We start from the raw sequence: 15,389 nt of genomic DNA on the forward strand, positions 1-15,389 counted from the left end.
GCTGCCAAACCACCTTTCGCTGCGTTATGACGATAAAAATCCACCGTATTAGAGGAATATCAAAACTAAAATGCAGAAGTGTTCCTGTCATGGCTTCTATTTTTATCTGCAGAATGAGGTTACGATTGAAGCATTTGTCGGTATTATATTAAAAATTAAAGGAACACAGGAGAAGATAGCTTAAAAACAACAATCTGCTGGTAATCTTGCGACAGCTTTGAATGTAAAACAAACAAAACACAAACAGCCATGTCTGCAGATGAATCTCCACACACTGACATGCAGGACAGGAGACTGCATATTCACCAGCCACTAGTGTACGCTCGATTCAACCCAGCTTTTTTCCAAACTAGTCATTTCTGACGATGGCAGAGTGACTGGTGAAGGGTTCGGACCGACGTACAGCCATAAAGGGACACTTTTCCACCCCGTTCACATGTGAGAAACATGCGAAAAGCTCGGCGTGGTTGAACTCACAGCAAACAGACACACGAGTAAATTTAAAAAAAAAAAAAAAGAGCGTCGGTTCACCGGGAAGCACGACTGAGGCGAACTCTGAGCCTGATCCGGAGCTACGTTTACCTGCAGCGACATATGCCATTCATACTCCCGGCATGCAAGCTGGGCCTCAAACCTGGCCTTCTCTAGAATCATCTGTCTCTTCTTCTGGAACTCATAGCCTCCTTCATCCATGCGCTGCTACAGAACGCATCAGACGTTTAGGCTTTCTACACACTTACAGGCTTTACTTTACATTTCTAAGGGCACAAAAAATACTTTAGAGTTCTACCAAGCACTAAGAAACAGCTACCAGAGAGGAGAATCTCTGCAGACTGGAGGCAGCTCCTAGTTCTAGCATTAGCAGTCAGATGTACTCATCATGTTTTGTATCTTATCTTTTATTGCTCTTATAGCATTTTGTTTTGGAAATGTTGGTACTTCCTGTTTTGATGGGTGTTCAATTTATTTCTCCAAGAGAACCCGGCACAAGAATTCCTATGTGTCTTGACTGTCTGTTTGCGCATAAATGGCAAATAAAAAATCTGAAATCTTGAAGTTCTAGTCTCGACAGAAACATATTGAATCCATTGTATTAAAAGCAATTTGAGGGCCTGTTATCATAGGAGATTAGGATCATGTTATTAGGAGAAAATGTTCAGGTAATTATCAGTCGTCACTGTAAAAACAGAGGAATCATGGTGCCAGCTAAATTAGCAGCTTCATTTCCTTCTTGGTTTGAGTCACTTGGAGTTATTTTTTTCCAATTTTGGCACCAATTTTGAAGGAATTCTGCAGAACACTTGGAAATTTGCCTACAATACATAGAAAATAGATTAGGATCGTGTAAGGTGTTTATCAATCATCAAGAATTATGGTGCCACCTAAATTAGCATCTAACCATTTTTGCTATTTTTTTTTCCATTTTGCAACCAATTTTAAAGGAATTCTGCATGATATTTCAGAATTTGCTTGAAATACATACAAAAAAAGATTAGGATCACATTACTGGGAGAAAATGTTGCTTAACGGTCATCAGTGTAAAACAACAAGAATCCTGGTGCTACCTAAATTATCAGCTTAATTTCCTTCTTGGTTTGAGTCATTGGGGGTAATTAATGTCACTGAGATCTATGTTGTGAATTCTGAGCAAAGTTTTGGAATGCCAGAACATAATAACCAAAAAGATAAGTAAATTATAGATCCTTCAAAGGATGTTTTTCTTCATTATTTTATAATTACACTTTAATATCAGCTGGTATCAGTCATTTTTCTTGTCATGCTAATTTCAAATTTATTCGAATTACAAGTTTTGACTCTTTTTAAAAACTGCCTCAAGTGAGCATTTTTTGCAATTTTTTGCAATTTTTGTCACCAATTTCAAAAGAATTCGGTACGATACTTGAAAATTTGCCTGAAATACATACAAAACACATCTATTGTAAACTAAAACACATTTTTTTGCCAATATTTCTTCACATTATAGACATAAATACGCTAAATTAGCTATTACAAGTTAAATCCTGAAAACACAAAAACCTGAAGATTCCCAGGTAACTTCTAAAGTGTCTTTTTATAATCGCTTTTACATGTTTATAAGTGTATTTGTAATTTGTGTAAAGCCACTGAATCTAAAAATTATCCAGACATATCAATTGAGCCATTAAACATACTATTGAGATACAAACTGTGCTGTGTTCAGTTATTAGTACAGCTGTAAGATCTCACTTCTGTTTTCTGATAAAGACATTGCTACTTTAACCTCTTAGACTCGACTTTTAGAGGTTCACACTACTCGCTGCTGCTAACTGGTCCCACTTGGAGTCTGCTCCACTCTGCAGAGATTCATACTTGAATATGAAGCCACGATGTGCAGGATTTAAAATGTCCAACTTTGAGGCTCCAAGAAGAAGTAATTCAAAGAAAACAGACACCAGCCAACAGCAATGACTGCAGATGCTTTGCTGTACAGAAAATGCAACAATTTGATGGGATTGTCTCTAAATCTGCTATATTTTTCCTAATATATATGAATCAACTAAATAATTCTCTAAATAATTAAGGGGGAAGCTATGTGATGCTAAATGAAGTGTAAACGGACTGTTTCAAGTTCAAGCCTCCAATGCAACAAACTGAAGAAATTATTAAACATATCACATATGCTGATGACAGCCTGTTGGTTTTCTCTTTATCATTACAACCTGATGTCAGCTATTATCATGTACGCTGATGACAGTCTGCTGTTTTTTTCTGCTGTTGTCAGAGTTAGAAAAAGTTGTGCCGACTGTACCTTCGGTGTTGTGGCGCCGTCGTCGCTGTCCTGCCCACTGAGAAGACAAAGGAAATAAAATGAAGAAAGAAACAAAGGTCAATATTTAAGAAATTTAAAAAAAAATCTCGTAAATAGTGAAGGAAGTTGTCTCAAATGACAACACATAAAAGAAATGCCCTCAAAAATTTATAATTTGAAAAATAAATTCAAAAAAAGTGGGAAAAATCTACTTTGCAATTAGTATTTACACATCGATTATTATCGTACATAGAACATAATGTGGATAAAGTATAACAAATAAGCAGATCTTACAGTAAAAAAAAATCCACTTACACTTTTAAAAAAATATGTTTTTCTTGGACACTCCAACCACACGCAATTCAAGCATTTTCACCAGTAAGTTCACTGTGAACATTTTAGTCATATTTTGTAACCATTTTTGGAAATAATTCCACTAAATTTTATAACTGAATAGTAAAAAATTACAGCTGCTTGAATAAAACACTGTGAAAAACTGTCAGATGTCAAGATTCTGAGCTTTCTGAGACTGGATTTGTTGGGCAACATACACTAATGCGGATTTTACTGTATTTTATGTTCCGCTCCTACAAAATAAAAGCCTCCCTTGTCTTTGGATTAAAGCTGCCTCGGAGACTTTTAAGAGTTTCCTGCCCTCAAGAAGTAGGTGTTGGACACAGTGGGTTGTTTTTGATAATCCGGTTTGTGCAGTTGTCCGGCAGAAACTGGATTTTGCACAATCACAGTATAAAGAAATGATAATCAGGAATCTTACTTGAGCGACTCGTCCACGGTGACCATCTCCACCGGGTAGAGCTGGACTCCAGACAGATCATCCTCCGTGTTCACTCTGTTGCACAAAAGTACAGCATTAGCTTTGATTAAGAAATTAAAAATAAATAAAAATGAATTAAAAATATTACAAAATAATGACACATTCAATGAGGGTGACGATGAATAAAATAAGAGATGAAAAAAAATTGAATAAAATGTCTGCCATTAAAATAAAAGGCAGATGAAAATAGAAGTCAAACATTATTAAAATGAAATAAATACATTAAATAGATTAAAAATATATAATTAAGTGGATAAATAGAGAAATTTAAACAAAATACATGAAATCAATCAATAGCCTGACTAAAAACGTCGATCTTTTAAAATGCGTTGTTTGCTTCTCATTTTTCACTCCAATATAAAGTCCTGACTCTGACCAGTAACCAAAACCTCTGCTGCTTTATATTACTATTTTGAGCATTAACTTTATTTTATCTGCTGTTTTTTTCTCATGCAGCTGACAACAGCACAGAAAAGTGTCAATATGCAGAAATGTACGTTTGAAAGGACATTTTTGGTTTCAGATTTGTCGTCCTCATTGAAACAGTCTGACACTGGACTATGTTGTAAATTCCCGCTTTGAGTTTGCATTCTTCACCTGCTGGGGTCCTGCAGCAGCTCCACAGCCTCCTTCAGCTGGTTGATCATGTCAATGTGGAGCTCTTTGCTCCGACTCACTCTGGACCTGAAACCACAAAGACGCACAACTGTAGAAACATCCCCTAATCGATCTGCCAGAGTGCTGCAAAACCACCAGTCACAGGACATAAACACGTGGAAATCACTATTTATACAATAGAAATTAGAAAACTGGAAAAAGTAAAACACAAAGAAAGTAGAAACCGACATTTTACAGAACAAATAAGTAGATTTTGGAGAAAATCAAAGGTGATGGAGAAAAAAAATTAAAAACAAACATTCAAACATCATTTAGACCAGTTACTGTAGATGGAAGGCCAACAAGTGTCATTTTTAGTGGTTTATTAGGCTCTGATTTCCTATTACACCGCATTAATGCCGATAAAGGAATAATTTTTAATTAGTTTGAAGCTAACAGAAGAAAAGTTAATGAATAAAAAAAGCAGTAAAATAGAACAAATAGCAGATACATGCTCTGTCTGTCCTCTGAGCTCCATAGGATCTTCTAAAAATTGTGATATTATTATAAAACTGAATTAATTCACCAGAAAGTGGTGTTTTCATTCACATTTATCTGCTACTTTGGACACAAAGTACTGTTCTGATGCATCCTGGCAAGAAATAAACCACCTTTGAAACCCTAAAATCCAGGAATTAACCCTAAATTTCCTCAAAAACCTTAAATTCCTGCTTTGTTTTGCAGACATTTAGGAGCAAACTTGGATAATAAAAGCTCAAGGAACTCATCTGTCAGGTCGGAGGAAAGTAGAAAAGTTCACAACACGTTCCTTTAAAAAAAACACTCTAAACTTTGTCAGGTGTTTGACAATTTGGAGTTCAAACTGTAGTCCTTCTCAAAGTGCAAATAGGCAAAAACAGCAACGCACTTTTAATCTAAATGTTAGATGAGCTTACGTCTGTTCCGTCGGCCAGTGTGAGTCTTCTTCTATCCTGAGGGGCTCGTCGAAGTCCGTCGCCGTCCGACCCTGAAAACACAAAAGGCACACATCAGGACACAACATCTGCAGCCGTCACATGACCCCCAGACTCAATCAGTCATTGGACAGAATTCAGAGACGTTACGGTCATCTCCTCTGTACAACAAGAACACTGTGAGAGACTTTCTGTCTTTATCTGCTGCTTCCATCCTCCAATATTCACTTGTTTCTTAAAGACAATTAGATGAAAAGACACTATTTAATATTAGTTTTATGCTGTAATGACCTATCTGCTATCATGCACCAAAAAAACTGACACAAATATAAATTAATGTCGTAATTTAACACCTAAGCCATCGTTATACAGCTGTTAATATTCATTTTAAAGCAGAGTATTACAGGATATAGCAGAAAGAACCCTCCACATTTCACAAACCTTTATAGGCTTTTGATACAGAAGGTTTAATTAGGGATCAGACATGTAACATTTTCAATCTGTTGCACAACAGAAAGGCTTTTATCAGGTATTTACATTCTCAAAATATATTTAGGAGCAGAATATATGCAAATAATTACAAAAATGTGTGTAAAAAGACACAAGCTCAGGGCTTAAATATAGAAAAACATCCCATATATGACTTTATAAATGCTGTATTTTGATACAGACGAACGTGAGTCAGACATCACTGTGACATTTTCCATTCAATGCACATATCTTGAATTTTTTGATTTAGTTTGTCCTGCTGTGGGCTGTTGAATTAGATTTAACTCACAATTTCAGTTAATTAAAACTGAACTCTCAATTTTCTAATTTAGTTTTTTAAATATTTTACAAATGTTTGTCATTATTTGAAAGAAAAAATGTATATTTAGGATTGAAAAGTATTGACAAACACGACGAAATGAACCTGACAGCAGGATTAACGCTCAGGGTTGGCTGTGATTTTTATTTTTATTTGTGCGTTATTATGAGTTTGTAGTTATTATTAGTTAGTTTGCTTCAGGTCAAACTGAAAGTGAGCACGTCTGAAGTGTCAGCGCACAAGAAAACTGCAGCATTCTGTCGGTGAAAGTTGATTTAGTCTGTCTGATTTCCTTCAACGACCAGCTGTGCTCCACAGCATCAGCTGTTCACTCCTTATTTGGTCACGGTGACACGCGGGCTCGTTGTGACGTCACCGTTTCCAGCAGCTCGGTCTGTCTGCATCATAAAAACTGAACATTTAACAGCAGTTATCAGGGCTTAACTTCACCTAAACAGAACTTATAAAACACCACAGTGCTTGGTTTGATTCTGAAACAGACTTACGGAGCAGGAAGTGCAGTTCAAAGCGAAAAAATTTCAATCAAAACAGCAAAATATGGAAATCTATTAAAGCTTAGTGTAAACATAGATCTAATTGGAGCTGAGACTGATTAAGAGGATTTTCACAACTTTAAATAAAACCTGCACTTTTACTATATTATATATTATATTTAATCTACATTGTATTTACTATATATTTTAGGTTGTTTGTATTGTTATTTATTTATTTGGTAATTTATCTTTAATTTTTTCCTACTGCTTTAATTCAGGTTTTGAAATATTTGTGCCTTTAAATGTGACTTTTCTTTGTTACAGTGCAGCTGCTGGGTCTGTTTAAGTCAAACTCACTGACAATAAACTGTTAAAAGTGCATTAAAATCTTATTAGCTAACACAAAACGACAGTTAAGGTGAACAAACCACACACAGCAGGAGTCTAAGAATAATCAGCGGAGCGACTGACGCTGGAATAAAGCAGCGGAACAGTTTTATATAACTCCAGCCTGTGGATTTATTCATGAGGAGAACCATTAACGGCATCAATATTTGATCATCTCTGATTGAGGAGGAGGAGGAGGAAGGGTACTACAGAGTGGTCTTGCCTTGATGTAGTTGATGAATCGAGTGCTGAGAGCCGAGTCTCTGTAGCTGAACTGGTCCTTCAGGGCTTCCGTAGGACTCTCCTCAATCAGACGCACCGAGTCCGAGTTAGGGTCGGCTGAGATGGAGGAAAGAGGGAGCCTGAGTCGGATTCTTTGTCCAAAATTACATGAATTACATTTACTCTTTGTTGTTTTATGTGAGAGTCTTGATTCTCTGAGTGAAACTAATGAATATTCAGAGATTCAGTAAATGGAAGATTCAACAAAAACCCCACAACAGAGACATTAGTTATTATTCAGAGCAACAGAAGACGGTTTGATGTGCAGAAGCGTTAAATATTTAAGATTAAGAGACATTTACTGGTGTTTATTCTCAGCTGTTCTCCCAATAAAAACCTCACTGAACTGGAGGAAACTGAAGTATTAATCAATTAAAATAATAAAATAAATGTGTTTTTTTTTGTGCAACATCTTGCAATTTAAATGACTAGACTGCAAAATTTTGTATAACTTAAGCTTTTTATAGCTTTGTTTAATTACAGATAACAAAATATTATTTTAATCAGTTTAATTAAGGTAACCCGAAATAAATAAATAATTTAAAAAAGGTCAAAACTGTAAAAGTCCACTTTACAAAAAAATCTGTATTTGTACAAATAGTTTTAAAATATTTTACAAAGTCTGACTGTAAAATTACATAGTTTGTTTAGTATATCTTTAAAAACTCGTAATATATATAAATATTTGTAAAGTTTTTATTTGAAAAGAGAGAAAAGTATATTCAGGACTGAAAAATATTTGAAATGTTTTTAAACAGATTTTCCCTATTTTGTTAACTTATGGATAATATCTAGGAAAATCACACAAAAAAGTTTTACTGTAAATAATGTCCACCTCAAAAATCTGCATCTATCAAAAAGTTTTGGATATTTTACAAAGTTTGATGAAAAAAATACACATTATCCAGGTAGAAAAAAATAATTTTACAAATATATGTTATTATTTGAAAGAATATTTTGTACTGTTTTAAAATTTGAAAAAATATCACTAGTTTGCAAATATTTTCCTTTTTTTATCAAAGAAAATAATATGAATACTTGTGATGGGGTGGTAAAAATGTACTTTATAAAGTAGTCACATTTTATTAAAATATAGATAATATAGTACAGAAAAACTGCACTGTTTTTCTATATCTAAAGCTGCTTAAAATATTATTAATTCACAGAAAATTGTTTTCTTTTCACTTTAAAAAAAATACAATATTCAATCCTTTTTAACATAGTTTTTTCTGGCTCTCTGCTGCCAGATTTTGATATTTTTTATATATATTTTTAACTGGCTGTGTGGACAGATATGAACTTTTATTACTATGAATATTTTGGTAAATTCCAACCTAATACTGTCAATAAGCTGTTGGTGAAATCAAAGTAACCTCTTTTCCTGCTGTCAGCTCATCACTGTGACCTTCATCAGTCCGACCTCATTAAGGCTGATTGGAGTCTATTTAAACGGAGTCTGGGGAGCTGCTGCTGCTCACTGATGTAGTTCAGAGCCCACATACTGAAGGATCAGGACCAGAAATCATGGTTCTACGCTATAGATGAAATATTAGCACACTGTAGTAAATAATAAATGACTTGGATTTAAATTGGAGCAAAAACAAAAACCTGACTGGGACGTCTCTGTTTTAGTAAACTGCTTCATCTGCTGCTGGGTCAAATATTTATTATGTCAGAACATATTTAAAATATGTTTACATCATATAATAATAATAATCTTTCATGAAGGTCAATAATCCTTAAAAAAACATGACAAAACACAATAAGAAGCAAAAAATGGTGTTTTTGTTTTCTTTTGTTGCAAAATTGTTAAGTTTTGAGGAATTTTGTTTATCGGATGTAAAGCTTCAAAATGTAAATAAAAATACACAACAGGGTTTGTCTTCTTTAATCAACTGTGTGTGTTTGCATTTGTGTGTATGTGTGTGTCTGTAACTGCGTATGATTACATGTGTTTGTGTAAATGTTTGTATTCATGTGTGTTTCTATATTTGTGTATTTATGTTTAGGTGTGTTTGTGTATTTGTGCAGTTGTGTTTGTGTCTATGTGGGTATTTATGTTTCTATATTGTATTTGTGCATTTATTTACATATTTGTAATTAGGTGTGTTTGTTTACGTATATGTGTGTATTTGTGTGTTTGTGTTTATGTCAGTATTTCTGTTTGTATATTTGTATTTATGAATATGTGTATTTCTGCATTTGTATATTTGTGTTTGTGTATTTCTGTTTGTATTTGTGTATATGTGTATATTTGCGTGTATTTATGTGTTTGTGTCTGTACATATGTGTGTATATTTGTGTGTATTTGTGTATATTTGTATTTATGTGTTTGTGTCTGTACATATGTGTGTATATTTGTGTGTATTTGTGTATATTTGTATTCATGTGTTTGTGTCTGTACATACGTGTGTATTTATTTGTGTGTATTTGTGTACCTGACAGTGAGCTGATGTGTTCGCTGGAGTCGTCTTTGCTGATTCCTTCCTCCTCGGTGATGTTGCTCATCGGTACGTTCAGACTCAGACTGTCTTCATCTGACGGCTGAAACAAACAACAAACAATAAACAGCCTCAGATTGTTGATCATCAGAAAATTATTAATGAATTAAGTTTGCTGCTTTTCTCAGTTTTATATTTCTATAAAGAGACAGATTGTTGAACCGTTCATCAATGAAAGAATTCATTCTAAACTGTTTAAACATCAGAAATTGAATTTTAAAAAAAACAAAACACTCCTCTTCATTTTACAAACAAAGCCAACCACAGGAGACAGTCAGAATTAATAACTGTTTGCCTACCAGTTATTAATTACAATAAAATAAATAGTACTTCTGCATATCCAGCTGTCAAACATCACAGCTTTTCACTCAACTAAATATCAAATATGTGGCACAAAATGTTGATAAATTCCAAAAAGTCTGCTACTAACTAGACTTGTTAATTGAAAGAACTGCAGGTTCTCACTTTCATTAATCATTTTATCGAGAAAACATCACTCAGTAAAGAAAAAAGCAAGTTGGAAATTCTTCCAAGCGACACAAACGGATAAAAAAGAAGCAAATTTGCCTGTTTTATGCCAAAAACAATTAAAATCCAGAAGTTTAACTGCAATTTATTGTAGCAGATGTCAAATAAAATCATTAAATCTTCACATATTAGAATTATTTAATGATTAAGTTTGTATTAGATTTATAAATACTGATTAAATGCCTCCATCAACCAGTCAAGACTCTTTATTGTATTTAAAAATGACATATTAATCAGTCACGTTCATTGTTAGCAGTCAATTTTTTGTCATATTTATCGAAATTTTGCATAAAATAAAGAATAAAGATTATATTTTAGATTATAAGCCTCAAAACTCCAGTAACTGCAATTTTCAACAAAATTTTTCCTCATTATTATTTCTTTATATAATATATATTATATTTTATTAAATATTATTTGGTTCATTACTGTTATTTACGCATTTCTTGTGGATCGTTTCAATTGTTAAATTTTTGATTATTGTTCTGCAGAATTTCATGCTCTAAATATATTTTAAGCTGCAAAAATACCCCAACAGTTCTACTGATATCACTCACAGAACATTTATTAGTGACAATTAATAATATTGTAATTGTCCAATTAATAATAATATCGTAAAACAGTAGAAACAGCAGCTCAGACAACCACAGGCGTCCACAGAGAATTAAACAATCAATCTAAAAATAGTCTTTTAGTGACCCAGATAGAATCTGTGTGTAAAAAAAAAACCCAGAAAAATACAGTTTAAGTACAAAAAAACCAAAAAACAAGACGAGCTACAAGGAAACAAAAAGATTTTATACGGGTGACACTAAACTATGAGGACGTAGAAGATAAAAGTCAAACCGTGCTGTTCTGTCTGCAACACATGAAGGAAAAAAAACACGATGGAGATGTTCGTGAAAACAGAAACGCACAAGGACGTAACAGACAACAATGCAAAGAAACACACACACACACACACACTCTGACGGTACCTCGGTGGCCGACAGCCTCTTGTCTCCGTTGTCGCTGCCGACGCCTGAATCGCTGTCCTGCTTCTTCTGCTGCTCCATGTCCTCCACGCTGAACACACAAAACACAGGTCACACACCTGACGCACACACACTCCCTCGCTCTGTGTGTGTGTGTGTGTGTGTGGGGGCGAGCGACACAGTAAAAGAGCTTCATTTAAACAGGGAGAGAGAGTCCCTCCTTCCTCTTTCAGGCTGATGATTAAAATCCAGATTTCCTGCTCAGATCTGACATTTAACTGCTGATAAGCGTCTTATTTTGAAAATCTTCCATCTAAACTGAGTTGCCATTTTACTCTGATTAAATTTAGGTCAAATTAATGAACTATAATTCAATGTACTGCATCACCTGTACACACATCACCATGTTGGTCTGACGCTTCTACCAGACTGAAGGTCAGAAGGGCTGTCATGTGACCACCTAGTGGCCCACTAGTGACACACCCACAAAACGCCCCTGTGGACATGCACCATAATTGTTACATTTTTATTTAGGAATGTTGATATTACGGTATAAAACATAAGCATTTATTAATCCCACATTGGGGTAATTTGCAAAGACAGTGCAAAATATTTAAGAAACATTTGTAGAGAAATAAAAAAAAATAAACCAAAAATATATACAACTACTTCAGAATGTGCAAATTTCTCTGCAATATTGTAATTAATGTAATAAAAATTATTCTTTCATGAGTAGAAACGTCGACAGAGAAGTATAAATATTGCACAGATTTTATATATATATATTGCATCAATTTGTCAGAAAGTAGAAAAATACTTAAATTGCACAGATTCTTGTTCATGTACAAGACCTTATTTTGATACATAATTCCCATGTTTGGGGTTATAATAATAAGAAGTTCAAAATGAAAACGTAAACTCCACAGAACGGTTCTCTCAGGAATTTTGTAAAGTTGAGACATTTCTCAAGAAACTTCAAAGGTTGCTCCACGATGGCGATCATGAAAAACTCCAAAAGGTTCTTTTGCTTCCAAGAATTCAATGAACAAATTTAATGTTCAACATTTTACAAAAAACTAAAAAGTCAAATATAAAGATATTTGAACAACTTCAACCAGCTCTGAGCAAATGAATAATAAATTCTGCTGTAAGTGCTCAAATAAAACAATTTTCAGGACTAAATTAACTTCTAGTGATCAATTTTCAATCTTGTTTCCTTAACTCCGTCCTTTCACAATAAATTCCTTTGATCAGCTCATAATACATGTGAGATGCTCAAAAACTATTGAAGGAACTCCAGTCTGACAGCAAATTTGCTAAAAAGATGTGTAACTCTTCATCCGGTAAACTGATTCTCAGCCTCGTCTGGTTTTCTTTTAAGGTCGGTGTGTTAATGGAGTTTTAAAAATAGCACCGATCTGCTCCTGGGCTCCTCTGGAGTGACAAAGAGAACAAACTACACCCTCCAGAACCGTTTTCACTTATCCCTCAAAGACTTTTAGGTAAAAAAAAAAAAAGGAGCAGAGAGGTGAGAAATGAGCAGACAGACAGATTGTAAGAACATTTTAGATTCAGGAGTCAAGAGAAACTGATGGAAGATGGAGAGCAGCAGTGTCATAAAAGAAAGGTATTTTATGTAGTGTGCTTTTTTTTCTCCACAGGAGAACAGAAACCATTTTTCCTGCCCACATGTTGGGAGTGTTTTACGTGGGCGACGAGTTCAGAATCCTCTGAGAGCTCCACTCGTTTCTCATGTATTTTCATTTTTCATGTATTTGTGTCATTGTTCTTCTTCTCCCCCCTTCTTTCTCTTTCATTTAACCTCTTTCTGTGTCACTTTCTTCTTTACTATAACACCTCTTCTCTCATTTAACCACTTTGGAAACACCTTTCCTGTACTATACTATACATGTATAATACTCCTGTACTATACTATACATGTATAATACTCCTGTACTATACTATACATGTATAATACTCCTGTACTATACTAGATATGTATAATACTCCTGTACTATACTATACATGTATAATACTCCTGTACTATACTATACATGTATAATACTCCTGTACTGTACTATACATGTATAATACTCCTGTACTATACTAGATATGTATAATACTCCTGTACTATACTATACATGTATAATACTCCTGTACTATACTATACATCTATAATACTCCTGTACTATACTATACATGTATAATACTCCTGTACTATACTATATATGTATAATACTCCTGTACTATACTATACATCTATAATACTCCTGTACTATACTATACATGTATAATACTCCTGTACTATACTATACATCTATAATACTCCTGTACTATACTATATATGTATAATACTCCACAGATGGCTTCCTATGTTTCACCAGGACGGTTATTTCTGTTGCACAGCGTGGTCACTTCCTCGTTTGATGCTGTAACGCACATGCCAAGTGCAGAATCTGATTACTTGAGAAATCGTCAGAATAATGAATAGAACACTTGATTACTAAAATAATCGATAGCTGTAGCCCTAAAGACAAGATAAGATATGATAAACCTTGAATCTTCATTACAACAAATAAATTCATTTGCAGTGTTATAGTACCAAAGAGGATGGTGCAAAAATATAGAAAATCAGTAAAAAAAAAATGCAAAACACTGGCAAAAATATGATACTCCTGTATATAGGAATTCAAATATTGCACAGATTCCTCTGAATGTGGAAAGTACCAATACTTAACGGGGTTATTCAATATTCTATATGCAGAAAAATATCAATATTGCTTGATGTTCTTAGATGAGTAGAAAATACTGATGTTAAAAATACGAAGAATGCCCAAGTTGGTCCGTCAGTTAGACAGTAATTTAAGGAAAAACTACTTGAACTTAGTGAAGAGGCAGAGTTTTGGTGCAGATCTAGAATAATAGATGCATCCAGATGTTTTAATTTTATTTCTTGGACATTGCAAATTAGGACTTTCTTTTGTTTGTAAGCGAATTAATGCCAAACTAGCAGGCTGAATTTCATGAGCTTTGGTGAAAAGGTGGATCATGTGGATCAAGATCACTTTATTAATGATAATAAAAAATTGCAAGTTAGGGCATTTCATTCTAGCTCTGTCATGTGTTTGTTTCATCCTTTCAGCTTTTCTTCAGGTCTTCTACCCTCCTACCTCTATAATCGTTCCAACAATCGGTCCTTTGTTCTTACATTTACTCTCCTACATCTTCTTTCCTCCCTCATTCAGCTGAATTTACTCTTACTCCTCTTTCTTTTTGAGTCATCTTCCTTTTGTCCTCCACCGTTCATGTCTTCCTTTCATCCCTGCATCGATAAATAACCAGAAACATCTGATGACTGGATGTCGGAGTAACTCTTTGGTGAACTTCATCGATGGCAGACAGTCAGTGTGACCCAGCGGGGAGTCAGAGAACAGATCGGTTTCAGCCGACTAATGGAGGATTTGGCTGCAGACCGAGGAACTGACGAAGCTTAAATCAGAGACTCGGCTCCAGCAGACGGTTTCTATCCCTCCACAGCATAACGCCACTCAAAAAAACAACAACAAAAGAGATGAATTTGAAGTGACGAAATGAGATTCTAGCACCGACGTTGGAGGTCCTCGTATCAAACCACACGGAATATGATGAATTTAGAATATTTTCACCCAGAAACTAATCATTCTAACACTGAGACAAATTGTAGATTTGATTGTATACTGTGTCTGTAACTCTGTAACTAAAGTAAAGAACATTTTGGAGGTTAAATGAGTGAAATCTTCACTGGCTGTGACTTTGTTAGTGACTTTTGAAGACCGTCTTTCCCTTATTAACTAAACTATCTGCAGCACCGTTATCTTACTGCGACAACAAGTCAAACAGACAAACTTCTGTATCAGTGTGTCTGGGTTTAGTTGTCCTAACAGTGAGACAACACTGCCACCATGAGGCCAAACTGTAAATTACAACACCAGCCTGTAAGACTGTGTTTACATGGACCTGGCTATGATCTGGTTTTTGCAGTATCCAGTATTTCTGGTGCACGTAAAAGTTCACTCCTAATTTCAGAAATGAGGAAACTGTTCCGTCCAGCAAGATAACCAAACAAGTCAGGGTTACTTTAGTTAGCCTGACTTACTGTTAGGGTTATTCCAAAGCAAATTCAACATGGTTTAAGCTCAGTTTTTCTGGTAATTTGTGCTGACAAGCTAACATAACGCTCAG

The 15,389-nt window shown here is 34.6% G+C and overlaps 1 protein-coding gene across 7 annotated transcripts in view; it reads right to left on the bottom strand.

The window, feature by feature from the left end:
- lrch1 (leucine-rich repeats and calponin homology (CH) domain containing 1) overlaps positions 1 to 15,389 on the bottom strand; it is a 124,496-nt gene that overhangs the window by 40,460 nt on the left and 68,647 nt on the right. For 4 of the 7 annotated variants that reach the window (XM_051958836.1, XM_051958834.1, XM_051958830.1 and 1 more), the window contains exons 7-14: positions 11,172 to 11,259; positions 9,604 to 9,709; positions 7,107 to 7,222; positions 5,177 to 5,247; positions 4,221 to 4,307; positions 3,564 to 3,638; positions 2,789 to 2,825; positions 583 to 699 (exon numbers count right to left, since the gene is read on the bottom strand). In XM_051958836.1, coding sequence (XP_051814796.1) covers positions 583 to 699; positions 2,789 to 2,825; positions 3,564 to 3,638; positions 4,221 to 4,307; positions 5,177 to 5,247; positions 7,107 to 7,222; positions 9,604 to 9,709; positions 11,172 to 11,259 — 697 coding nt within the window. The remainder of the gene's footprint in view (positions 1 to 582; positions 700 to 2,788; positions 2,826 to 3,563; positions 3,639 to 4,220; positions 4,308 to 5,176; positions 5,248 to 7,106; positions 7,223 to 9,603; positions 9,710 to 11,171; positions 11,260 to 15,389) is intronic. The other 3 variants (XM_051958832.1, XM_051958835.1, XM_051958831.1) reach the window with 2 other exon arrangements.

Source organism: Acanthochromis polyacanthus, chromosome 14 (assembly GCF_021347895.1).
Source record: "Acanthochromis polyacanthus isolate Apoly-LR-REF ecotype Palm Island chromosome 14, KAUST_Apoly_ChrSc, whole genome shotgun sequence".
Classification (NCBI taxonomy): Eukaryota; Metazoa; Chordata; class Actinopteri; family Pomacentridae; genus Acanthochromis; species Acanthochromis polyacanthus.